The sequence below is a fragment of the Excalfactoria chinensis genome, chromosome 8 (genome assembly GCF_039878825.1).
Source record: "Excalfactoria chinensis isolate bCotChi1 chromosome 8, bCotChi1.hap2, whole genome shotgun sequence".
Classification (NCBI taxonomy): Eukaryota; Metazoa; Chordata; class Aves; order Galliformes; family Phasianidae; genus Excalfactoria; species Excalfactoria chinensis.
Window position 1 is genome coordinate 4,030,922 of NC_092832.1, and position 27,958 is coordinate 4,058,879.

At 43.4% G+C, this 27,958-nt stretch overlaps 1 protein-coding gene across 4 annotated transcripts in view; it reads right to left on the bottom strand.

Moving 5' to 3' along the window:
- Positions 1–1,157: 1,157 nt before the first annotated feature.
- CEP350 (centrosomal protein 350) overlaps positions 1,158–27,958 on the bottom strand; it is a 65,464-nt gene continuing 38,663 nt past the window's right edge. For all 4 annotated transcript variants that reach the window (XM_072343000.1, XM_072343001.1, XM_072343002.1 and 1 more), the window contains 11 exons: positions 26,041–26,240; positions 24,541–24,752; positions 23,174–23,318; positions 20,322–20,482; positions 19,743–19,882; positions 19,086–19,168; positions 16,011–18,316; positions 14,661–15,062; positions 14,428–14,574; positions 13,161–13,283; positions 1,158–5,114 (listed from right to left, as the gene is read on the bottom strand). In XM_072343000.1, coding sequence (XP_072199101.1) covers positions 4,950–5,114; positions 13,161–13,283; positions 14,428–14,574; positions 14,661–15,062; positions 16,011–18,316; positions 19,086–19,168; positions 19,743–19,882; positions 20,322–20,482; positions 23,174–23,318; positions 24,541–24,752; positions 26,041–26,240 — 4,084 coding nt within the window. In that variant the 3' untranslated portion in view covers positions 1,158–4,949. The remainder of the gene's footprint in view (positions 5,115–13,160; positions 13,284–14,427; positions 14,575–14,660; positions 15,063–16,010; positions 18,317–19,085; positions 19,169–19,742; positions 19,883–20,321; positions 20,483–23,173; positions 23,319–24,540; positions 24,753–26,040; positions 26,241–27,958) is intronic.

Genomic DNA, 27,958 nt, shown 5'->3' on the forward strand with positions numbered 1-27,958 from the left:
CAGCTCATCCCTTTGGGAAAGTGGCAGCCTGCCATTGCCCAACATGGGAGTTGCAGCAGGGCCACACGCTGTCGCAGCCTTTGCAAGGGAAAAGTTGTGCAAATGCCCTGGTAGAAAGCTCACGCCAGAGTGGAGCAACACGGAATTGCCAATGAGGAATTAAGTGCCTCGGTGGAGCTGATTACCAGCATCCTGGGCAGGGACAGCAGCGCAGCAGCTTGCTTTGCTTACTTTGCTGGCTGCAAGCAAATCCCTGCCCAAAGATCCAAGATCAAGGAGCAGAATAACTGCAGGGCGAGGAGAGCAGCGGCACGGATGCTCACCTGCTGTTCAATAATGAGCGTGCACCGCTTTGGTTCAGCTGTCGGGCAGCAGGCATCCCACTGCCGTGCCCTGGGCAGCTGTGTTAGCAAACAGCCCCAACACAGCAGCAGCAGCCATGGGAGCTGGGAAGCTTGATGAATGCACTCAGCCTCTCACAGCCCACACTGCGGCCGCACCGCTCCTCTCTTGCACTTCATGAGCACACAGCTGTGGTTTGGCACGGCCGCCGGTCAGCCGGCCCCTGGCAGAGCTCTGGTACCTCTCACTTGTTACAGCATTTCCTCTTGCCGGTCAGAAGACAGTTTGCAATCCAAAGGAGAGGAAATCAGAAAGATCTTGGAGGGGTTCACCAACAAGTGAAGCTTTCAGGGAGCAATGCTTGTCTGGAGATCAGAGCCGGTGGCAGCAGAGCTCCTGAGCTGTGAAAACGTGGGAAACAAGTCACGTGAAACAAGGCTTAGGGTCTGGAGAATTGCATCCCAACAGCTCTGGGGTTCTTATACCTTACATTGTAAAGCCTGTTTTCAATAGACGTAAGGAATAATGTTTCTCCTGGCACGGAGCGCGCTCCTGCCGCCATGACGCAATGCTGTTTTGTGTTTTCGCTTTCATCAGTCAGCTTCAGCAACAAGGAAATTCTAATAACGTGTGATTACCATTAAGGCAACTCTAATGGGATTTGGTGGACTGTGATGGGCATCGCAAGTACAGCATCAGACAGCAATAGGGGCGGGCAGGGGACAACCACCCCCCAGGACACCCTGAGAGCCAGCAGCCATTTGGGTAATGATAAAGCTTCCATTTCAGAAAGAGCCGGGGAAACGAGATTAATTTATAAATCAGTTTATTTACAGATTTTGTTCTCTTAAAGTACATCTCAGTTACCAAAGATATTTACACTGGTGTACACAGGGAGCGCCCTGGTTATTTTACAGCTCTTAATTACATAAAAAAAACCCCACCCCTTCCACATCCTCGGGTCTGTCTACTGTGCAAAACTGCTCTGGATGTGAACGTCTGCTGGATCAAGAACCAAGAGACCAGGTTATTTACACACACAGTAAACGGGTTTTCCTTTGAGTATCTCCACAACACAGTACGTGGGGAGACGGAGCCTCCCCAAAGGTGGCTTTGCAAGGGTATATCAAAAGGCTCCGCAAAGTCAAGGAGATACACTATTAAATGCGGGTTAATTACAGTATTCCTCTTTCATCTGTATATATCTTTGCGCTCCGTGTTTAAATTACAAATTAAGTTCAATCGTTTGCTTTTCTCTGCTTTAGTCGGTTTGTAAACACTTCAGATGCACTAAATACCTTCTACGATGGAACTGCTGCTCTGCTCCAAAGTACTCCGTATTCCTAAGGTTCTTAAGGTAGCAAAGGGATATCAAAGTCAGAACCGTGCTCAGTTCCGCGCAGAATAGTCACCTAAAAGGTCTCTACCTCTGTGCTACTGAAGCTCTCCTGCAGCTACACACTTATTCAAGTATTGCAAAAAGCTAAGGCCACTTTTTCAAGAAAGGAAAGAGAACGAGATGGGATTTCCCAACCCCTCGTTCCCCCTTGTGAGCAACAAGCCTCTTCCAACGGGCAGCTGGGCTTTCCCCCGGCACAGAGATCCTTCCCAGAAGGGAACCACGTCCCCCAGTGCCGGCAGCCGCTGCCTCCAGGAGCTGACAGGAGAACCTCTCAGCTCTGAAGCTCCTAACGTGGCTGTGCTAAGATAGCCGGGACCCAGCAGTATCACCTTGTTCTTCTACGTGGGAAGGTTGGGAGGGGAGAGACGTACGGAACTCAGGCTCTGCTCCTAAGGCTCCATGCTCCCCCCATATCTGTTATCAGACACGACCCAGACAGACCATTGCTTCGTCGCAGTCATCTCCAAAAGGAACTCAACACACCTGGGGTATTGAGCACACGCTCGACTCAAAGCAGCTCAACACACGTGAGGTACTGAGAAGATAAATTACCTATGTTCAAGTCTTTTTAGGCTTGCTCCTGTCAAGGATGGCTACTAAAAACAAACGGTGATGTTTGCACAGGAATAAAGCCATTGTTTATACAGTTTTCTTCTGCCCAACCAGCTGTAGAGACAGCTACTTCTGGTGAGGGTAACGATCTGCTGCTCACCCACAGCAGTCAGACAACAGGCACACCACCTCCAATGGTCCCTGGCAGGGGAGCTGCACAACCTTCTCCCTGCTGCTGGATGTTCCAGAGGAGCCCCAGAGGACAGCAGGAGAGCATTCTGATGCCTGGCAGCCTCCTCACTGGCCACGGTACTCAGGGGTCGGAAGCAAGCTGCATTTCTGATACTCCGGCCACGGAGCTGCACTGCAGGTTTCTGCCTTCCCTTTGTAATTGCTACCTATAAAAATAACAATTGACTCTATTGAAAAAGATACACCCAAGGAAAGGGAATCTGCAGCAGTGACCCAATTGATGACACCATGCCGGTTAAATGCAGCAGCTTCAGTTTGCTTCTATTTTAAGCAGTCCGGAATTTCACAGTTCAGCATCGTGACACTTCAGATGGACAAGTGAGTCACTCGGGGGAAAGAAAGGCTGAACGTGGCTCCACCAAGACCACTTTCAGCCAGCCAGGAAGGCAACCATCACAGGACTGATATGTATATGTCCTACTGGAGCTGTTCCTATAGGCCATCAGCTCCTCTTTGTTCTTCCACTTATTAAGCTTCCATGAATACGGTTCCCCATTAACTCGCAAGTGAGGTGCTGGCAATACTACATCTGAGAGTTTGCTTGGACCTCTGATAAATCCAACGTTTCCCAGCGCTGTCCCTGAAGAATTACCAGCCGCGTGTCCTTGTGCAAAATGCAAATATTCCAATGACAGCTTTCAAACAAAGAAAGTGGAAAAGAAAATGTAACAGAGCAGGAGCAGAGGTCTGCGCGGTAAAAGCCCAAAGACCAAGCAGATGAAGGAACAAAGGTACTCCCTCCCCCCACCATCCCTATCATTGGCAGCAGCATCTTTACGGGACCTTCTAAAGTGCTTCAAAGCATCTCTCTGCACTCCAGCTGCCCAGAGGATCTGACTCTCCTCTGCATCTTGTCCCAGGTTAACAGGGACATCCACTATTAAGGCATCAGCACTCAACCCCAGATTGTCTGCGTCCATCCAAGAAAAACACCAGAACGGGAGGGACAGATTAGGGAAGAAAACGTGGCAGAAAGACACTGCAGTTCAACCCAACACTGAATGAAACACACAGTACAGGCTGCCCGTGGCATAGAAGGACTGGGAAAGGAAGGAAATGGATGCAGCAGGGAAGTTTCACATGAAGCTCAGCCCCCTTATCTCTCCCCTTGTCTCTGTACTGGGTGCAGAGAAGCTCCATTCCTAGTCCTGCCTTCGTTGTCCACCCCAAGTCATTGAGGTCTGGTTCTACCTTCTGTCCATCTCAAGAAGCTGGAGGATTTGTGCAAAGAATAAAGACTCTGGAAGTTCCCAGAACAGGTATTTTCTCAAACTCGTCTGTCTCAAAATATAAGATAGCACAACCAACTGCACAGGGCGCTCTCCTATAACCCACTTAATAAATTACCTAAAAATAAATTAAAAGAAAAAAAAAAAAGGCCCACAAGCACAAAACATGCAGACAGTCAAGCACTGCTTTCTTTGGTGAACACACTCTGTTCTCTAAGTTGTTCAAGTAATGGCTTCTCCTATTTATTAGGTGAGCAGAGGGAAGAAAGCTGAGGGTCTGAAGGCCAACTTTTTGCAAGGAAACATTTGCCACTCCTGCATGTTCCGTGCCTGAGAGAATCCTGAGTATCCGTTGTCTAGGAACAGCTGGTGCTCCAGGAAGTCAAGAAGTGCTACATGGTTGGAGGAAAGTTGTCCATGGGCTCTTCTTCCACACGTCTGGCTTTAGGCAGCCTCTGTCTTGCTCCACCTCTGGACTGAAGCGTGTTACATCGGGAAAAACAGAAGGAATTCTTTACTTGAATACAAAAAGCAACATCAGCTGGTTTCCCTGGACTGAGTGGCACCGTGTCTGGTACCATGCTGCAGGAAGAAAGATGAAAAATAACTTCACAGGGAATGGAATTAACCGGGCTCTGGAGCAGAAGAAACTGATGCACATTGTTAGGGTTGTGGGAGAAGAGGTGTTAAGGTTTTAACACTGTTCAGTACAGCAAATCGTTTATGTCTAAAATTTTACCAAGCCACTTCTTCTCCAAATTATTCACACGTCTTAAGACAACTCTTGCACTGATGGCTGACAGCCACCCCTGCAAAATAACCAATATCCCAACTCAACCCAACTTTTTCAGAGCACGAGCTGAAAGTCAAAGCCCCAGGCAAACGGCACAGACAGCTGCTGGCAGATCCATGGCATAACTGTGCTGGCACACAGTCTGAGCACTCCACAACACAGCCTCAGTGAGGTACCAGCTTGACCCAGACAACAAATCCAGTGCAAGGTCTCTTGTGGCAGAGGATGCAAATTCAGGTTCCTGTAGTCACATCTGAACCACCTTTAAAACACACATGAGGAAGTCCAGCAGCAGTGCTTGTAGGGTGGAGAGTACCTCAGGAGTCAGAAGGGCCCGTGCCTCAGTGCTTACACAGCTACAGGTTTATTTTCGGCACTGTCAGACAAGCAGCCATCTCTGCTGTTTTGCATTTATCTGGTTCAGTACATCAATAGTGTCTCTGATCAAGGTCTCGAAGATCCCATCTGCCAGCTGCATCTTGACACACAGTTCATCCTCATCATAGTTGACCCACTGGGCTTCCTCCTCGTGGAGTTCCTGCACCTGAGGGGGTAAAAAGGAAGAAGGGAAACATAAGGAAGCGTTACAACTCTGATGCTTTAGGATAACACCCCCTGCAAAGCTGCAAAGCCAGTCACAAGCAGTTCCCGTCTGCCAACAGCACACCTGCCTTTGCAAGAGATTACAGGAAATGCTTGGAGCAGCACAATGGACACGGCTCTGTTTGAACCAGGCTGTTCCACTGTATGAACGTTACCCTTCCACTCGCTTCGACCACAGTTTGTTTCAAAGGGTTTCATACTCCTGACCAAGTTTTTCACTTGAAAGAACTCGGCTAATGGGATATTTGTGCCCAACAGCACAGGCTCCATTAGGAGGTCCCTAATTGCCTACTTGCAAGATGATGATTTCATGCAGCTTAAGCTGGTACGGAATCACGCAAAGGGCTCCAAAAGGGGGATGAGAAGAGACTTTACTGCAGGCCAGATTACTTGAATAAGAACTGGAAAACTCTTCCTCTGCTCAGCTTCAGCACAAAGCTCCTCTGCCCACACACCTCAAGCTCTGAACTCCAAACACGCTTTTGTTAGCCACTTAAAGAGGGCCAGACATCTAGGTGCTGCTGAAAGAGCCTTAAAGCACACCGAAAACCCACTAATCCAGCACCAATATGTAACGTGCTGTTATCTCAAACAGTACAAGCCCCAGCACTCAGCCCCACAATACAACAGCCCCAACACAATAGCCTCAACACTTCCTCCCTTTCATCCGAAACCAAACCATGCAGAAACTCATCTGTTCTGAAAGTGACAGCTGCCGTAGCATAACGATAACTCAATAACCCAAACACAGCATGAAGCCCAAGAACAGGCTGCACTGGGAACCCCAGGGAACCTGCATCGCTGTCATGGTTTTTAGCTGTTCGTAAGGCCTCACACACAGGTTTTCAGCCTGACAGCTCTTTTCTCCTCCTCGGAGAAGCCTGGGGAGGGGAGGCAGGGATCTCAGCCTGCAAACTGCTTTGCAAGAGCCACACAACATGCTCACAAGTCTCCGTGCTACCACAGCAAGCGTTCCATGCAGCTGTCAGAGATTAAGCGTAATGGCTTAATTATACTTCTTGCTAGTAAGAAAGAAGTAACAATACTGGCAACCAAACTTTGAACGCGTGTCCTAGGTGAAAAACAGTTTGCATTGAGGAAGCTAACAAGAGGCAGGTAACTGCGTATAAGTTTGTTTCGGGCATCAACCCCCACACAGACTTCTGAAGTCTCTGTCAGAAGCTTGCTGCCTGCAACCCATATGTGCTGGCTGTACGTTCAGATAAGCCCTGAGTAAACAAAAAAGGGGAATGTCCCATACCCTCTCATTAATAAAAAGGCGTAAGACAAGCACCAATTGGGAGGCTGATCACGTGTTAGGTGCCTGTAAAGAGACCATTTAGATGAGGAAAGGGAGGAGATAGGGATCCTGAAAAGAAAGGACTGTGCCAAAAAAGAAGGGTTTCCAAGCAGCAGAAGAGGTCCTGGGGAGAAAACAGGAGTCTCAAAAAGGAAACAGTGAAGATCCTGGCTGGAAGGAAGATCCTGGAGAGGAGATGGGTGGAGACCAGTGCCAGCAGACCTTGCCCCAGGACTGCAACTGCAGCAGCTGCCCACTGCCAGCTGACACAGCTCCCTGCTGGGAAGGTAAGTCCAGACCTCATGAAGTGAACACGGGGTTGGAAGCAAGTAAAACAACTAGGTGGGTTAAAAGCTGTAATTTTGTTAGCTCTTAAGCAAACCCCAACATCCAGACTCACTGCAAGCTGCTGGTTACTCTGCCTCGCCCACAACAACGTGATGGAACACTGCTTTTACTGTATGACAGGAGGAAAAAGTGATGCATAAGAAACAAGTACATGAGAAAGTAATAGTTGATACAAGCAGAGAATATCTGCATGTTCAGCAGCATTGGAGACATCAAGAAAACCAGTATAAGTGATGGGTTTTCTCTTGTTTCTATCATGCCCTTCTTTCTCTGAGGCACAGGACACAATTTCCTTTGGTATTAGCAGGACTTCCTTGAAAATACTTCTGGAAGGTGCAATGTGCAGCTGCGGGCTAGTCTCGTTTACAGCGTATTCAGAACACGTGTGGAGCTTATCATGCTGCTTTGTAGTTCTAGCTGAAGACATCCGAGCCAAGGCAGTTTCAACTGCTTTGTTGATCCATTTACCACAAACTGCTTCTAGGCAACTGAGACATTTTCATAGAATGGCTTGGAAGGGACCCACGGCTCCCCCCAGCCCCACCCCAGCCGTGGGCTGGCTGCCTCCCAGCAGCTCAGGCTGCCCAGGATGGCATGGCCTGGGGCACCTCCAGTGATGGGGCACCCAAAGCACTGGGCAGCAATGCCAGTGTTTCACCATGCCTGAGAAATGAATGTAATCAGAACATCTGACCTAAATTTTCCCTCTTTCAGCCTAAAGCCATCCTCCTTTGTCATGTCACTATCAGACCATGTACAAAGTCAGTCCCTTCCTGTTTATAAGCTCCCCTCAAGTTCTGGGAGGCTGCAATGAGGCCTGCTTGGAGCCTTGTCATCTCCAGGCTGAACAATCCCAGCTCCCTCAGCCTTCCTTCAAGGAAGAAGCGCTCCAGTCCCTTATCATCCTCATGGCCCCCCTATGGACCCATTCCAGCAACTCCACATCCTTCCTGTGCAGGGGGCTGTGATCCTCCTGGCCAGCTAATAAATGTCACGGTATCTAAAAGCAACACTGAGAAAAATGAAATCCATTGGAAACTTTAGGCAATATAAATAATTGCATTAATATTTGCAAAGTAAACAACATTAAAAAAGAGCAAATAGGAGCCTAGAAGTAACAGAAACCCAGAAATAAACCACTGCCTTGGAAGAATGCCCATATGAGGATGGCAGGCAGGTGCCTTCTTGCAGCACTGTGCTCTTGGTGCTCAGAAATAAGACACACAACTGTACACAAGAGCAGGTTTTGATTCTCTTCTTACAGTAGGACTTCCATCGGACATCACAGAAGTGGGCTTCCTCTGATTAAGGAAGCTTGATAGCAACAGCTTTGCTTTGTCACAGAGTTTAAAATCACACGGACAGAAATCTTGTAGCCCTTGAGCGGACGGGCCAGAAGATCGAGTACTTTTCTGCACTCACTTGACAGGGTTCAAAAACGAAACATATTGGCTTGGCAGTATCATGTGAGCTTTACTTTCTCGAGTTTGGGATAAAAGAAAAGGGGTGGCAGGTCAGCATCATGGGAAAAGCAACAGCTGAGTTTGTTCTAGCCCTGTGCAAACAAACTGGCTGAAGGTTTTGGCTGAAGACCCAAGTGGAAAAAGAGGAGTGAAAACAGCCTATTGTTAGTACCTGAACTTAAACAAAGAAGACTGGAGGGTTCTCACTATGTATGAAAAAAGGTTTTGAAAGATGTAGGAAGTGCTGATGGACACCCAAACGTGGCACTTGTGCTTAGGTGTACACTTAAGATTCTCCCATGGAGCACAGATAGAATACACAAGAGAAAGCTGGCAATATGAAAGGGACACAAGAAGAAGAAAAGCAAACATCTAAACATTCCTTAACTTGATTTGAAATCAAGTCATTTTTCATAAAAGTGAAGTTCCTGTGCTTGTTTACTGAAAGTAAAGATTTGTTGCAGATGTCAATAGCTGAAGCAACTGTCCTGCAGACCAGAAAACACTGGTAACAAACTCTATTACAATTCATAGGAGATAGATTGAATCATAGAGTCCTTAAAGTTGGAACAGACCTCTGAGGGCTATGTACTACTACTGCCCTGCAATGCACAGGGACACCACAGCTCCATCAGGTTGCCTAGGGTTTGATCCAGCCTGGCTTGGAAAGTCTTTGGGGATGGAGCACCAACCACATCTCTGGGCAACCTGTGCCAGTGCCTCTCCATCGTCCTTGTAAAAGACTTTTTCCTTATAACTAACCTAAATCTTTTTGAGCTTGAAGCCATTTCCCCTTGCTCAATTACCAAAAACCCTGCTAAAGAGCCTGTCCTCTTCTTTCCTGTAGCTCCCCTTCAGATACCGAAAGGCCACTCTCAGATCACCTCAGAACCTTCTCCATGCTGAGCAGCCCCAGCTCTCTCGGCCTGTCCTCGCAGGAGAGGTGTTCCATTCTGTGGATCGTTTCTGTGGCCCTTCTCCAACAGGTCTGTGTCTCTACTGCACTGAGGACTCCACATCTGAATGCAGTCAGTACTCCAAGTAAGGCTTCACACCAGCACAGAGCAGAGGTGCAGGATCACCTCTCTTGCCCTGCTGGCCACGCTTCTTTTGATGCAGCCCAGGATATGGTTGGTTTTCTGGGCTGCAAGGGCACACTACTGGCTCATGTCCAGCCTCCCATCCCCCAGGACCCCCAGGCCTTTTTCAGTAAGGCTGCACTCAATTCTTTCATCCCCCAGTTTGTATTGGTAGTGAGGGTTGCCTCCATGCAGATACAGGACCTTGCATTTGGATTTAGTGAACCTCATGAGTTTCTCCTGGGCCCACTGCTCTGCTTGTTGAGGTCTCTCTGGATGGCATCCCGTCCCTCTGGTTGTCAACAGCACCCAGAGCTTGGTGTCATCAGAAAAATGCTGAGCGTGCACTCGACCCAGTTGTCAGTGTCACTGATGAATATGCTGAAGGGTATCTGACCCCTGGGGCACACTGCTCATTGAGATGGATGACATCTGTGGCTCTTCCCTTGTCCACTGATGCAGTGACACCATCACAGAAGGCCACTAAGTCAGTCAAGCAGGATTTGTCCTTGGTGAGACCATGCTGCTTCTCCTGCATCACCTCCCTGCCTTCCATGTGCCTTAGCAGAGCTTCCAGGAGGATCTGTTCCACCCTAGCACACAGGTTAGACTGACAGGTCGGTAGTTCCCGGGGTCTTCCTTCTTATTGAAAATGGGTGTGACATTACCTCTTTTCCACTCACTAGAGACTTTACCTGCTTGCCACTGCCCTTCAAACATCACTGAGAGTGGCTTGGTGATTACATCATCCAATTCCCTCAGGACTCTGGGATGCATCTCATTGGGACCCATAGACTTGAGGATGTTCAGGTTCTTCAGGCGGTCACAAACCTGATCTTTGCTAACAGTGGGAGACACGCTGCTTCCCCAGTGCCCTCCTACCAAACCAAATGAGGGCTGTGTGGCAAGCAGTTATCAGGGAAGACCAATACAAAAAAACTGCTAAGTACCTCAGCCTTCTCCTGATTCTCCTGTTACCAGCTTGCCTATGTCACTCACTGGGGGGGGGGTACTCCCTCCTGAATGTTCCTTTATCTGATTAAGGTATCTGCAGAAGCCTTTCTTGTTCTTTTTGGCCAAGTTCAGTTCAAGCCGGGCCTTGGCTTTCCTGACCCTGACCCTACACAGCCTAGCAGCTTCCTTAGAGTCTTCCCATGGTACCTGTTCCTGTTTCCACTGCCTGTGCATTTTCTTCTTGCTCTTCAGTTTGACCAGCAGGTCCCAGTTCAGCCATGCTGGTTTCCTGCCTTCCTTTCCTGACCCGCTACACCTGGGAATGGAGAGCTTTTGTGCCCATGAAGAAAGCCTCCTTAAAGATCTGCCAGCCTGATAAAACTTAATGCTGCAAAAAAGGAGGAAAGCACAGTGGCTTTTGTTGGTGGCAGTAAACAACTGATAACTATTTTGGTGTGGGAAAGAGCAGATGAAAGTGGGAAGTAAGAACAGAAGATGCAGTTGCAGGTGGAAGTTACTGATCCATCCAGTTCTCCCCTTGATTCTCAGCTGTGCAGTGGCTGATTCACCCTGCTTCCCAGGGCCCCTCCAGAACACGTGCTGCTCAAACTGCTGTGCCCCTGCTGCAGGGCTGAACTTTGCTGGAGCCAGGAATTATCAGGAACTGGGTTCCGTGTGATAAACCAGGACCACAACCAGGGACACAACCAGGGAGAGATCATATAAATAGCCTGGTGCTTGCTCAGTGTCTTCATCAGAAGCAAAAGGCTGTTCAGCAAACAGACCTGGCTTTGGGTTTTGCAGCCACCTGTGGTGGCAGACAGCTATTTAACAGCCTTTGCTGCTGCACTGGAGGAGCTGGTGTGCAACAAACTCTTCTCCCTCAGAACCAAACCCCCTGCATCGATCGCACTGTGCTCCTGCTCAGTTGGCTGTGTGTCAATACCAGCCATCAGATGCACTCACTCCTCTCAAAGTCACTAAAATACGTAGTTGCCTCAACAAGAACTGCCCAAATCTGTTTACATCTGAAAATTACCTTTAGTTGAAGGAAGAAACTGGGAAGGACTCAAAGTTTAAATGCACGTAACAGAAGACAAAGAAAGAACACAGTTTTAACAGCCTTTGTCTTAATAAGCAGCTAAAGAACACGGAGAATCAGTCAGCTCTTAAAGGTAAGTCACATGGCAGATTCTGCACGCTGCAAGGGATGCATATCCCCCAAATTCAACAAAGCATTTTCAGTTGTCATTCCTAAAGAAGTTTCTACTATGCCTAAACCTACCTAAAAGTCCTGATTGCTTTGTCAGGAAATCATTGTGTTGTACTATTTGAATATATTTCAAACAACACACGTGAAACTCCAGAACCGGATCCTCTGCCTAGAGCTGCATTGAGTTACCAGCAGATAGGCTGCAGACCTTTTACAGACCTGTATAACCAGTTATGACCTTACGTTTGTGTTACCACAGAACTCATGACCTTAAGCGCAAGTTGAAGGCTGACCAGGGGTCAAAGGACAGCTATTTGAGTAGTTCACATGTTATAGAAATATTAATTAAACAAACGAAAAGAAACCAAACATTATCTCCATAGCAGAGAGCTACTAATTTCTGATGTCTGGGTCTGCACATAAATTGCACACCAGACTGAACTTCCAACTTATTCCATCTAAAGTACTTTGGATGCCTTCAACTGAATGGATTTTCCTAGTTAGGAAACTTTCATTCTAGGTGTGACTCAAAGAAACTAGGAGCATGTATTAAATCAAGCATAATGGTTCAACTATTAACTCTCCCCTGCATCTTAGCATAGGACTTCTTTGCACACACTAGAAACAGCTTCCATAGTTCAGAATCAAGAGTAGGACATGCAGATCCTACATCTAAACATTTTATTTACATACATTCCACATTCTCCCTATGGAAAAAACCTATGTTGGAAACCTGGGCAATTAAAAGACCACACAACCCATGATCTGAAGTTACTTATGTGTGCGCGTGAGTGGAATCAATTTCAGGCATAATTAAGTGAAGCATGGTGTTAATGACAACTCATATTCCCAAGCAGAACCTTCACCATCATTACAGCCAATAAACATGTTAATCATCCTGCAATATAAGCCAACAAGTAACCTTCCAAAACTAGTACACACTAGATAAGCTCTATCTTACACAGCTTTAACATTTTGTTTCTAAGTCTCTGCCCAGTGGCAGATGCATTCGTTAGCTATGTCAAGTGCTACAGGAGCAGAACTCACGTTCACTGCTTAGCTTTGAGGAAAGGTTTAGCTTTGGGTACCACCTGGCAGGTTGGTTGTTTTGTACGAAGGAAGTATCACGTCCCACACCATCTCATGGAAATCTTTCTTCTAACCTACACATTTTTGCTGCCTTTCTGCTGAATCTGGTTAGCAATCAGGTCTCTTATGTTCTCAGTATCTTTGTCTCCACTAAAAACTAAATTATTTCAAAATAAAAACATTTAAAACTGAACAACAACAACAAAAAACAACAAAAAACCCAAAGAAAAAGTTCGCTCTCAGTCAACTGTTCCAATGCACATTCATGCCTCAGACCTCTCTCAGTGTGCAAGTCTATCCTCCAGCCAAATCCAGTAGATCTGAACCGAATTCACTCAGTCTCCTCACTTCATTGGTAACAAACCTGGTGTTTGTTTTACTTTGTTTTGACAAGTGTGCTCTCTAAAATGAAACACCTATCAAGATCTCTCACATGCTCTGCATTCCATAAATACTACGATCAAGTCTGAAAAATATGATCATGCCACACTTCAGACCGAAGGACAGTATCTGACATGACTGCCCTTCTTTATCCACTCACCAATATCTGATCCACTCTGTCTCGTTTCTTCCGCCCGAATTTAATCGTCTTCTGCCAGTCTGTTTTGTTATTAGCCTCTTTCTTTAGACTGAAAAGCTTCAGTACTTCAGCTGTAATGAAGTTCTAGAGAACAGAAAAATGAGAGTTAATAATATTTGAGCTAAGAAATGACAAGTATACCTAAAGTACTTACCCTAAATCAGACTACAGAAAGCATAGCAGGCTTCTGTTTAGCCAAGGGACACATGATGGATCAAGAAAGTTACAGCAAAGTCTTTGAAGCAGACTTACACAGGCAACAGTTATTAAATTCAGTAGTGGGGAAAAAGAAAGGCACCCACTCCTGAGACAACAGTCTTGAGAACAAGAACTTTCAATTAAACAGTACAGCAAACACGAGATGATGACCATTCATTTTGCAGGAAGATATTAAAGAGTGGGAGTTTGGCGTCCCTGTCCTGTGCTCCTTCCCTCCTCTGTGATAAGCTTTTTGAAAGTCCTCTCAGCTAAGAAGTTGATCTAGGTACTACTTTGAACTTTTACAGGGAGCTAATGTGCTTTATCTGCAGACAATAAATCAAAATACAGTAAAAAAATAAAAAGTCAGAAGAAACAGTATAGTACTCATTTACGTCCTGACGAGCTGCACTGAAGTTCTTTGTCAGGCACTGTCAGAGAGAGTGTCTTCCTAACAAGCTGCCCTACAGGTTCAACTTTGTCCTAGTCTGGCTCTGCTTTTTGGAGGTTTTGTCCTTTTTCTGAGCGCTCCCACCAGCAACAGGAAACCTCACGAGGCTTTCCAAACACAGCAATACTCTCACAAGTCACATTTTGGATTAACCTGGGCAACTCCCAGCTGTCCTCAGCGAGGCTGGCACAGGTACATCTCGGTAAAGAACAGTAATCCAGCTCATCCCATTTGGCCCAACCCTACAGTTGGATCCATGCCATTATACCCAAAATACAGCGTTCCACTGAAATCAGCTAAAGCAGCAGTCTGCCAGCACACCAGCTCTGAAAGACCAAGGTCACCCTGTCAGTTGAGGGCTGTAGTTTAAAAGCGGCTAGTATCAGCCAAGAAGACTGGGAGGCAAATCTGTTGAGTGAAACAGACTGTTCTGACAAACTCTTACAGGTCTGTAATCTCATTTATCTTCTCAACACGTCTTCTATGGTGCATACCCCTTACGACCTTCTAACTTTCAGGCAATTGTCAATGAAGTACTTTCCATCTCATCTTCCCTGCATGATGAGCATTTCTTCCTACCTTGATCTCACCCAAGTTCTTTGGATTCCTCACTCGGCGAAAATAAGCAGATGCAATCCTACGTGGTTTCATCCAAACAGGTTGATTTAGATTAGGATCCTCAGCAAAGATTTCCCCAAAGATCTCTCTCGTTAAATCAAATACCACCTTAACAGATAAGAAATAAGAGTTAAGGCTTCTGTGCTTCACAGTAACAATTCAAAGGACAAAAGCAAAACTCTTGTAAACTGTACCTTTTTATAGACGTGCTTGTTTATTGAGTCTGTGTCCTGCTCTTTGATAGTACTGCTAATGTCAGTGTGAGAGCTGAAACTTTGAAGATCATGACCCAGCTCTTTCAGTTTCCAGAGTTCTTCGGCTGCTGCATGAACCAACCTTTCCACCTCTACTGCAATATCAGGAACTGCCAAAGGCTCCTCACATGGCTTTGGTGGAACTTCCTGTGGTTCTGCCTTGGGCAGCACCTCTGGTTCCTCGGCTTGTTTCTGCTGGACTTTATGGGAACTTAGGCCATAGTCCTCATCAAACCAGTCTTGTTCATCTCCCAGCACACTCAGGAACTCGCGATTGAACTCCAGCTCCGCCAGCCTCTTGGCAAGCTCTTCCTGACCACTGGCACCAAACACTGGGCTCTCCTGTGAATTGCATGAGAGTATATTTAGAAACATCATCGCATTCTTGTCTACCAGATATTCAGTTTGGATTTTCAGACGCTTTACCGATGGGCTGTACGTGCACAACTACTCTTAAATTCTCTCAACAACAAACAACCCGCAGGGAAGTTAGAGATGCTTCAACTAAAATGCCTGGGTCTCTGAATGCTTTCAGAGGACTCCCACAGAGCTTAAAAAGACTGCATTCCTGGCCCACTGTCTGTCTTAATGTTCATCTGTTTATGAAAGGATGAGTAGTTTAAAAAGTGATAATGTGACATACAACTTTTTACTTCGCTTACCAGCACTCTCAGATCTACATCAATAGCCTAAAAGCTTTTAGTAGATGATGGCTGTTCTAGTGACTGAGCAGTGCTCACAGTGGTGAAATGAGCTGAAGCTTTCTGTGATAATATATTGAGACAGGTTTACTAGGATCTTCAGCAAAGGCCAAGTCCTAAATCTGTTTCATTAATGGTTGTTCCGAGGAAGCTTGAACTTCCACTGCTCATGATATATTAGTTCTGCAGATAGAGCAGTCTGACAATTTAATGATCTCTATAGCAACTAATTCTTTTACAGGATGATTACTTCCTATCAAGAATAGAGAGAGGTAAGTTTACAGTCTACTCTAATTTTGACTTTTTTAGAATAAAGACCATGAAAATGAACATGTAAGCAGAATGCAACCTAAATGAAGTGTTTTTCATTTTCATGTGCCAAAATCTGTCTTTACGCCTGTGGGGATACTAAAGTGAATTGTGAACTAGGAAACACCAGAACCTGCATTACACAGACATACAAACAATCATCACATCAGTGAACAGAACTTGTGAGAAAACAAACTGCTGCCACGCTGCCATTCTTCAGGTTCTACAATCCAAGGAATCATCAGCTCTTAAAAATCAGAGCAAGGTGTCTGTTACTTACCGGTCTGGGGCACATGTCTGGGGAAGAAAGTTCTTCTCTGTCATCTTCCAAGTCTGAACTTATAAAAAAATTGTCCAGCCCATCAGGAATCTGCTCTTCTACCTGCTGGATTGGGGTACTGCATCGCTCCTTCGCATCACAGAGCTCCTGGTTGCTGAGCTGGATTTTCTCATTCCTGATCTTCTTTATTTGCTGTAACTGGTTGACTGTGTCTTTCACAACATCTTTAAGCAGAATGTCTGTGAGCAAACTGACCTTTTCCAGTTGGTTTTTGGACTTCTCTTCCTCTCTACATGGTATTTTAAGCTGAGCTTCTAACTGGTTCTTTTCTTTTGTTAGCAAATCCAGAAGCGGAGTCGCAGGCTTCTCCACAACTCCAGGAGAAAGATCATTTAACTTTTCACAACATTCTTCCCCCAGTGTTTTCTGTCTCTCCAGTTTTTCAGAAAAGAAATCTGACATGTCATCCAACTGAACACTGGAAATCTTATCTGCAACATCAGGAATGGGGGGAGTAAGGCTAGTCTCCTCTGTTACAGCGTGCTTCAGATAAGCCACCACAGACTGTTCTTGGGCAGAGGATTCGGCAGCTACAGAAGTTTTTATGCCTTTTGCTTTGGAAAATGAGACCTTACCAATGTTTTCTTCAGATGAGGATTCTGTACCAGCTGTGTCTGCAACAGTGTAATCTTCAGAACAAGCCTCTGTTGCACTGCTGCTCTGGTTTTCATCTTCCTCACTAGCCTTAGAAGTTTCTTTGTCTTTCTGCTCATCTTCATGTTTCTCCTCCAGTCCATCATCAAAGAATGAGTCTTCATACTCACATGCATCTAAATGGCTATCAATACTTTCCGTAATATGAGAGATTTTTTGGGGAGGAGCAAAAATACCGTGTTTTTCTTTGCAATCAAAATACTTAATACCATCATAAGTTCCATTATTGCTCCCTTCAGGCTTATCCAACTCCACACCAGCCCAAAACCCTTTGGCAAACTTAGTTACACCTTTGAACCGCAATGTTCCAGGTTGGACTTGACTTACGAGTACCCTATCGCCTATGCTGAAGTTTGGCAAACTATCAATTTCTTCTGTCACTGAAACAGAGGGCCTCGGTGGTGACTGAACGGTGGCCTCATCTTTTTCCACATCTCTGCACTCAGCAGTTTTTGTAAGTTCTGCTGGGGACTTAAGTTCTAATAACCTATCTGAATACACGCTGCTGGAGATAGAGGGAGATCCACCGCTGAGGCATTCGCTGATTTCATCATCATTGCCAGGGCTGGTGGATCTGCTGGTTTGCGTGAGCTGGGACTGCTCTTTCAGTGACTGAGAGTCCCCTTCAGGTGAGAAAGGAGATGGTTCAAAATCATCTTTGTATTCTTTCTCAGCAAGTGCCTCTTCAATTGATGGCTGTTTCCTGAAGGAGGATCCTTCAAGGTCTTCAACATACGATGACTTCTTTTGACTACACAGATGTTTTGAAAGTAAATAATCTTTTTCCTCTGCTGGTATGCTCAGTTTGTGAGAAGATTCTTCTACATTCAGTGACTGAGACTCCCTTTCAGGTGAGAAAGGAGATGATTCAAAATCATCTTTGTATTCTTCCTCAGCAAGTGCCTCTTCAACTGATGGCTGTTTCCCAAAGGAGGATCCTTCAAGGTCTTCAACGTATGATGACTTCTTTTGACTACACAGATGTTCTGAAAGTAAATAATCCTTTTGCTCTGCTGATATGCTCAGTTTGTGAGAAGATTCTTCTACATGTGGGACAGTTACAGCATCTTGGTCTGCCAGTCTCTCATCTAAGACTTCTTCTCCACCATGAAGGCTTTCCACAGGCAAACAAAAAGGTTCCTTTAGAGAGGGCTCATTTTCAGAATCGAGGATTTTCTTTGGAAGGATGTCCAGTGATCTCTCCTGTGCTTTATCTAGTGTCAACAAGACATCAGAATGCTCCGAAGACTTCACCGAAGATTCTTGAGAATCTTCAAGCTCATTTTCCTCTGATTGTATGTAGTCCAAGTCTTCCGATATCTCAGACTTAGGACTGAGGGCAGCCTCTTCCTTGGATACACTTTCCACAATGCTTACTGACCCATGGGGTTTCCCACTTATGTCTTTTACATCTTTGAGAAGAGATGATGAGGACACATTCTCTAGGGAATCACCAAATCCTGCTCTGGAACTATTTGGTGGCATTGAAACTGCCAAAGATGTTCCACAAGGTTCTTCTGCATGAACATCTGTCACAGCCTCCTCCTTAGCATGCAAGGACACAGATCTTTCAGTTTGTGATGATACAGCATCTTGAAGGAAAACAGAAAGTGAGTCACAATGTGTGGTACAGCCCACATTATCTTAGAGAACACTGCAACCATAGGCAACGAATTTAAACATCAAGGTTTCCACCTTAAAAAATACAAAATGATGTCTTGGAAACAAGGATTTCTACCCAGCCTATGGATACAGGCATCGTTCATCCAGTTCCAAGGTTCCACCACTTTTTTTTTCCCTCCTAATTCTGTTCCTTTTATTGGCATTTTATAACACCATACAATACTGAGCCCACAATAAGGGCTCTGCAATGTGCTCTAATAGAAGGTATTCTTGTCCATGGCAGGGGTATTCAAGCTAGATGACTTTTTAAAGGTTCCTTCCAACCCAGACCAATCTACAATTCTATAAAAGTGAAACCTGTTCTTAAACAACTACTTCTCAAGCCACCATTATTTTTGTTTCCTTATTTTCCTCAAGTGATAAAGGAACAAGAAATAAAGCAAAAAGGCTGTCAGATAATTATAGTTTTATAAGAACCTCAACAGGAATAAAGCTAAATACTGAATATTCAGGAAACAGCAAAAGCAGAAGACTACTAAATAGAAATAATAAAGCATGAACAAAAAAACAATACCTACTTATAGTATACAACTAATGTAACAATAAATGCTGTATAGTAGAGTGGTTTTAGTTTTTAAATGAACCCCTTCCTGAATCAAGAAGTAAAACATTAAACAAGTTTAAAATAGTCAGGCTTCAAGATCTTCACCTGTAGTACTGATTTTTCCAGTTACATACCTCCGTGCTCTGCAATGGATTCCAAAGATGCTCTTGATCTCTCTGATTCAGTCAGCGATTTCCAGTTTTTAGCTCCCTCCGACCTGAATTTGAAAAATCAAACTGAGTGAACTGAGAGTATTCAGGGTTTTTGGGTTGTTGTTTTTAACAAATTAAAATAGAAATACAAGCATGTCATATCACACTAATGCAACTAAACCTTTTTTTTTTTCTTTTAAGAAAAAATGAACTAAAATTGCACCATCTGCTGGAGAAAATGAGACACCTAAAATATTGTAAGAAGCGAAAAAGTCAGTTGAATTGTTTGCCTTTTAAAACAGAAGATCCAAACCAAGTTTAACCTGCAAAGATGAATGGTTTACCTAAGTAATTCAAACAACCATTTTGCAAATTCTCAATCAAAAGTTGTTACTCAGGAAGAACTTGGAAAGAAGACCCGAGAGGCTGGGCAGGACAGGAATGAGATATGATTACAGGGACAGTGCATCGTAGCTTCTTTAGGTCTGATATGATCAGTACGTGTGTTGGCAGCACACTGCCATAGTCCTGTGTTTGAGAAAGAGCACTGTGGAAGTGCTTTCCTTGCACAAATGATTTCTTCTCTAACAGCACTCTGTTGGTTTCAGAATAACCTCAGACAGAAGAAATCCCATTTACCTATGGAGTGATCGTGCCTTGACCTTAAGTTTTTCAGCAGCAGCAGAGGATGGAATTTTAATCTGAGGTTTGGCTGTGGGTGATGCCTCCAGATCTTGGCTCAGTTCTGCTTCAGTCTTCTTGATAAACTCATCATATGACTGAGCAAGAGAAACAGTTACGGCTGTTAAAGAACTAAACCATAACAACAAACAAAACTTATCGAATAAATAATTCCCAGTCTCAAATGCTTAAGGACACACAGTTTCTCTGTAAAACAATCTGCTTAACTTCCTAAGGCTCCATAGCTGTGAAGCCCACTGTCAAAGTCAAATTACATGAGCAACATTCATGAGCAACCCAAGCTGAGATACTAATGTGTGCCCCCCTGAATACTCTTCCAAAGAACATGGTTTTCCCTCAAAGACAACAGTTCATTACTGAAAACAGTTAATCAGCTAAAACACAGCCATGTCTCCACTTCCATAATGTGTCTTTCACAGCTGTTCACACAATAGTTAGCCAACAATATCTATACTGTAATGATTTATTCACAGCTAACAGTCTTGGCTTCCACTTTACCCTTCTACTATTCCTAACCTCCAGTTGTTTGATCAAACTGGCCTCCTGGGCTTTCAGTCTCTCCTTTTGCCTCTTTTTCTGCTCCTTCTTCAGCTGGTAAACCACAGACTTCCTTTTCCGCAGTTCATCCTTCAGGGCTCTGATCCGTCCTTCAATATCACTTTGATCAGAAGTTGTTTCTGAAAAAGTTCAGTTTCAGCCTTTAAATAACTTGCCTATTAAAAAACTGTCCCATGTAAAGCAATGAATAGTCGTACAGTAAATATAAAACACAGTCCAAGGGAAACACCGAAGAAATTATGTTGATTTCAGTGTAGTAGGACTCCAAGTGGAATCTTAGATTCACAACGCTACTGTACAACACAGGAAAGAAAAAGCATTGCATCTTATTTTAGACAAGAAAGATGTTCAGATATGTGTAGTATCTTGATAGCAAACTGGTTCACATCAGTCTCCCACATTCACGGCTGTCTCATTAACAGTTCATTGCAGGCATCAAAATTTGCTGACATATTAAAAATATAACAACCTGATGATGCATACCAAAAACGTATCCAAAATACATCTTTAAAATTGCCATGCAAAATTTTGAGCTACAAGGTACACTTTACTAATAAGAATTTCTCTTGGAGAAGTGGACTCCAAAAGCAGATTACATTTCCAGACAATTTAGGTCTTCTGCCACCTCAACAAAGTACATCTATGAAGTAGAACGCTGAGTGGTTGACAGCTGGAAGGAAAGCCACTTGAACAGCCAGGATTTCACTGTTGTCAGGCCTCAGGGTGACATTTTATTCATTCACTTTCATCATTTCTATTCTAATAACCTCTTGGTTTCTCAAGGCTTACAGAGAGACTGCCTCAGATATCTCAGTACTTATTCTTCCCCAACAACCTGTACATGTCCAACTGGTTCCTTGCTTTTTAAACATACACCAATATAGGACAAAACAAGATCCAAGCTCTGGGTGGTGCTAATACAAATAAATATCAGAAACTGTTCAAAATATTAATGTGACACAGTCCTACTGGAGCTGTTCCCTGTGCCTGGTGCCGTCCTTCATCTTCTATCTACTGCAGCGGCTCCAAACAGAAGGATATAGGCTGGTCTGCCTTTCTAACGCTTGATATTACCTATGCTGCTCTCTAGACAAGAGGCTTGGATGCTCATGAACTCCCAACTGCTCTACTGAAGGTCCTAGGAAATAAGTTACCCATACTATCCAGTTAGCACATTTTCATTTCATAAGACAACAAACAATCAAGAAGGACTTCAACAATAGCCAGCAAATAAATTCACACTACTGAATTCTTTTTCCACTAACAACTGTTAGTAGCATTTACAGAATAAAATAATAATAATAATAAAAAAAAAAGGCATGAAAAGAATGGAATCTCGCTTGCTAATCACAAGTACTTAATGATGCCACTGTACTTAACTCCTCCTGAATGCTAAGTGACCATTATGTAATTATAGCTTTTATTGATCAACTCATTAAAGAAAAAACTGTGCATGCTTTCATCTTTGACGAACTTGTCTTTGCATGCATCAGGACATAGCAATGACATCACACCTACGCAGCAGCTTGGAAGATTTGTCTCTTTTCACTCGAATGATTCATTATGAAACCAGCACCACCTTGATGGAATTCCCCCTTTTCCACCTGTCTCTAGCATTTGAAATCAAAGACCATTGTGAAATCATGACCATTGTTGCCTGTTATACTATTCACAATGGCTTCCTTATATTGTTCCTCAGTCAGAACTTGAACATACATTCATCAACTTGCTGAATGCTTTGCTGGGTTGCAAACTGTCCTCCAGAATGCAAACAAAAACTACTCAGTGCGAGTAGCTATGTGTTATGTATTAATTTCTACATCCAGCAGGATATCTGCTTTAGAATTATTACTACTGCACTAACATAAATATTAACCTAACAACAGCAGAAAGGATTATTAAGCTTGTTACATCAAGCACCATGAAGACTGGAGATTTACGTGTGCAAGTGAAGCTATCTGCCAGTCAAACAACAGCCAGGGCATAGAACAGAGAGAATCACCTTATTTTTCTTCCACTGAAAACTGAGTATTCACTCAAGGAATTAAAAGAAAAAAGAACACTATGCAGGAAAATGCTATCTCATTTGCTAACAGGAAGCATGTTTGTGATGCTGTAACAATTCACTGTGGAATACAAGATGAATCAGAGACTAAAAGCAGAGAAACATTCAAAATAGTCTTCACAGATCAATGGAGCTTATGATGGTGATCCCACAGATTATGGCTGCTCATGAAGTCTACATGACTAACAGACTGCAAGAGCACATCAGGGAAAGGATCGCTCTTGTGCTAATTCATTTTGTATATTCTCTCTCTATGGATTTACTGGTAACCCACTTGGACATCACATTAATTCTGACAGGAGTCTATATGGAGATCTTACACTTGTAACTCAAAACGCAACCTTAGGCCCCATTTTACTGCACACAATTCACACTCTCTTCCACAAAAAAAAGTCATTCTGGATATGCCATGAAATGTCCAACCGCAATGCATATGCCAGTGTAAGTCCAGTGGGCTCACTTGTACTGCCATGATAAACAGGGCTATTTGTCTTCTGAAGGCAGGCTGCATTCAAAAGGAAGACAATCATGTTTACATGCTGTTGAACCATATTCTGCTTTCTTAAAACAAGAGGAGCAAAGAAGTGTCATTTATTGAAAGCAGAGCCAAGCTTGGTATTTTTACATTCTAGATATCTTAACTGTTGACTCTTCTTCACAACTTGCAAATTTACTTATTAAAACGACTTATTGAAACGACTAGCTTTGAAACAGCAAATTAAATCCAAGCAAATATTACGCTTACCTGACTGTGTCATAGATAAAGACTCATCAGACCAATTGAGAGATATCTGATGAGACTTCACAGGAGAGCGGAGCTGTCCCCCAGTTCTATGGCTGCCTTTGCTGGAATCTTGCCTTGATACAGATATGCTGCTTTTGGGAGGACTCTGTTTGAGAAGAAAAGGACAAATGAGTAACTGCTTGTAAAGCTTATCCTCAAAGTAGCAGATTGTCGCCATCAGGATTGAGTTATCAGGAGAGACTGGCATGACTATGGAGCACCTCATAAGCAATGCTACATATTCAGCTGTCTTAAGACTACTTTAACTTAGTTTGTCAAAATGAGAATAAAACAAAAATACCAGCAGTAGCAACAATGGACTGCTTACTTTGAGACTGGACTCAATACACATGCTCAGATAACTCTCTTACTACTTAAGGGAGCAGACATGCTGTGACTCAGAGGTGTTCAATACATCTGCATTCACAGGGAATAAGATCAAAACCAAGGTAAGAACATCTACTAAATACACCTGAGAATCCAAAAGGGCAATTTCACACAAGAGGTGAGAGATGCCATTCTAAACCACTAAAAGGGAGCCCTTGTTTCTCTGTAGCCATGCAAAAAAGCAACTATTCTTCCAAAACACTGCTTACTGCTTCAGTATCAGGCTACAAACCTTCCACACGTCTCAATCATAACCTCTAGTGCATATCTGACATTTTACTTAACTATACTCTCAGAAAACTGTACAAGAAGAAAGTATCTGTAATGGAAGTTTATGTGAGCAGTTCTTTCCTGACTTCACAGAAAGTGCATTTTCTGTCTCTGATTCAGTGCAAGGCAAAGTTATCAGGACACAATTTATCAAAACTGTCAACCAAGCAGGAGAAACTACTGGAGCAGAACAATGAGGCTGAATTAACTAGGAAGCAGTCATAATCTGAAACTCAAGGGACTGTGTACCGTATTACAGCTATGTTTCCTCATCCTATAGCTATACTTTGGGAAACATGCAAATAAAGCAAGGCAGAGGAACACGGATAGTTTCCTCAGCCTCAAAGAATTCATACAATGGTGACAAGCTTGCCTACAGCTAATTCACATTGTTTAACTGGGTCAGTGTTCCGCCACTTAATACCACATACCTACGTGACACACGCAGAACGTTTTGCAAGGCTACCTACAGATTAAAAACATTGAAACTCTGTGTTCAAGCAATTTTTCATCAAGACTTTGAAGAACGTTAACTGATCACAATGTTTATTCTAATAACATACAGTGGTATCACATACCATAGCTTAGTCTCTGTTTCAACAATTGGAAAGACAATTATTTGTCTTCTTTTAGAAACTGAAGAATGTATACAGCACAAAAAGCTCACTCACAAGTTTGCCAGGTGAGGTAGAGGACTTGAAGTCTTCAGAATAAATTATTTCTTCGTTAACTATACTCTGATCTGGGCTTTCTTGCTGTCCATGGCCCATAGTCTCTGATGGGACAGACTCAGCAGCTGGACTGCCAAGATCTTCTGGGACTGAGCCTTCACTGTTCAGACAAGAGTAAGAAGGCACTGGAGACACATCTTCACTAGCTGTTTCTGAGATTGAATAATGAGGGAAAAGAAAGAGCATAAGAATCTTCACTGGCTTAGATGCCTTCAAAGTAACTGTTGTCTGCATATAAAGTAGTAAATGCTACCAATATAAGTCAAATGGGTATGCATTATTTCACTTATCTAGACAATGACTCCGAAATACTTAGTATGAAAAAGGGATGTTTAGCAGAGAACTACGATTTAAGACTAGCAGTCTTAGTGATTGCCAAATGTCAAAACCAAAAAGCCTCCTCAGAATATTCTAACATTTTCCAGACAACATACTCCAGAAAGATTATTAGGGAAACCTGTCCTTCCAGTTAGCCATGCAACAGCAAGAGTCACTATTAGTCTGAAGAAGTCATAGTGGAGCACATAATCTACAAGTCAGATCTTGAATTTGGAATTGATTGCTTCCTTTACAGGCACTGCAGAGAACATTTTAATGTTATGATTTCATCATGAGTCTCTCAAATGGCAACAAGTAAAATAATAAGTTGGGTTTTCAGTATTCCTGTTTACTAAATTCTGCAGGAGTCACTGCATTATGGAAGCAGCCATGAAGAACTACTTAATATTTGAACAAAGGCTAGGGAGAGGAGCTTCTTCTGCAACAGGGCCATGCTCCAGTGCTTACTGGTAGACACAATTAACAGAAAGTAAATGTATTTTTTCATCCATGCCTCTGTCTTCAGCATGCTGAATTTTTCCTCACTGGAACTCAGTGACTTGCACGCATAACATCTTTGAAGTGTTTTCCATATGCCTAAGGTCCACGAGGCTTTTCAGTGGCAACTGTAATAGGACATAAGTCTAAATTCCCTTTGTACCTGTGGTGAATCTATCACCCACTTCCAAAAGTGGGAGGAAAAAGTATTATTTTGAGAACTATCCCCAAAGTTTCATTACTTTCTCCCACTGCAATACAATTTTCTGTGGTTCATGCTCAAAGTACATCCTACTTAGGACAGAGGGATAAAACCAAAGCCCCTAAAATCTGGGAACTTGTGTTCTCAGAATAGCACAATTTACATTAACTACATCCTAGCATACTTCAGTATAGCTACAGATTTCAGTCATTTACCGAACAGGGGGATGTTTAGGATAAGATCAGCAAACGATCATGTAACATTTCTGTTTTGTAAAACTGAACGGATTTCAAATTGTGTGCAGAAACAAATGAGAAGATACAGGATCACAGAATAAAAGAAACACAAACTTAAGCAACTGTTCTGCCAGATTATGTTTGACTTGTGTTATTTGCTGAAGTTACTCCCAAAGTTTCTACTACCTTTGGGCTCAGTTCTCAGATCCCCCAGCTCTTTCTTGGCTACTTTGGTTTTAAGCAGCTCTTTGTCCCAGGCAGCCAAAGCCTGCTTTTCTATCTGCCTTATTTCTGCTTCCTCTGCATCTAGGCGACGTTTCCACTCCAACAATTCTTCAGCATGCTGGCGACGCTGCATCAGCTTCTGTTCTCGTTTAGTTAGGAACCTGACAGACACAGCAAAAGACAGTCAAAGACCCCCAAAACCAGATGCTCTATTGCCACAATTTCCTTAATTTTAGCTATTCAAATTGTTTTCTGGGGAAACTGCCACACTAACTACTATCTCCTAGACTTATGACATACGGAGAACACTTTTTTTTGGCAGTAAATCAAGTCTACAAGATATTGTAAAACTGCTGCTAACATTGAAAGAATTTTCAACATCTTTAAAAGCGCTAATAGTATATTCAGTAAAATGAACAGGGTCAGCTCCTTAGTTCAGAATGTGAGAAGTACCTGTGGCATGAAACTGGAACCCTCAAGAAAGCAGTGACTGTTTGAAAAATGAACCTATCTTTTTGTTAATTCCAATGACAAGAGAAATATTGTGGCCCCAGCTGCCCCACTGTTCTTTCTAACTAACTAATTATAAGAGGTGTTCCTGTAGTAATAATCCACCTGGAAGGATTACTGGAGCTTTTATCCTTCTTCCTTTGAGTATCATCTCTGGATTGCCACACTTGGAATGTTAATCATCAGTTGACAACATCAAGAGAGTGAGGATGCAGGACTGCTCTCCCACCTACCAACAGACCTGGCTACTGCTTTAAACTAAGGAAAGAAAGAAAGCTTATGCTGCAAAGCTGCAGATATTTTGATTTGTGACAAAGATTTCTCTAATTATGCACGAAACCTCAGAAATGAGGAAATTAATGTAAAATGTCACAATCGTGAATAAGTTTGTGCACGTATACCAGTTTTCATTGCCAGCTACTGAACAGAATCACCTCTAGTTTATATCTAGATACTGAAGTTATCAAGAAGATAGCATTCAGTCTTTAAGATAAGAACTGGAAGGTCGGTATCAACTGCACACGTTTCTAACATGCCAACTCTAGAGAGAGAGTGTACATCAGTCCATTCATCCTCTGCAATGACATTCTGAATGTCACAGAATCGCTCTTCAGAAACAAGATGGTTTTTGCCAGCTAGAGAGAGTGTTCAAATGTGTACAGAAGTACAGAGTGGGCACCTAAAAATGCAGTCTTCAAAGTCCTGTGAGACTTTGAAAGTGCCTTCATAATCTGTAGTTTTTTAAACAATCCAAATACTTAGCATTGACGTTCTTAGACTACAAAGCAGTTTGTAATTCCATTTGCACTTTTTTAATCTCCCATGTTTCCGACAACCTTTATATATACAGTGACTGCAATGGACAACCAGGTAGGCTGCAGGTGTCGCCTGCTGAAAGACACCGCTTGTTTGCTCCCTTGGTGTTGCTCACTCTGTTCCCAGGTAAAATGAGCTGGCAGTTCATCAGAAAGATTAAGATTCTGATGATTCCTTCTTTAAGGCAGATTCAGATCAGGTGGAAAAGTGACGACATGAAGATAAAAGTTTCAGAAGCCAGTAAGGCACGCACCTCAGAGCAAGGGCAGATGAAAAGCAGCACCTCTATCAGTCTGAAATACCTGCTACTTTTCAGCTAGCAGATACCAGGATTTTCTGTATTTATTCAATCTCTTCCTATAGATAAGCATCAAACATTATCTGTGCTTACAGAAAACTGACAGATTAACAACATTAAGAGGCCAGATTACCGCTGGTAATTGCACTACAAACACGACAGACAGCCATGTTTGTCTATGTTGTCTTTCACGAGCACTAACAGATTTATCAGCTCTTACTTTCAGGTACGCATCGGTTCCAATTAATCTAGTAG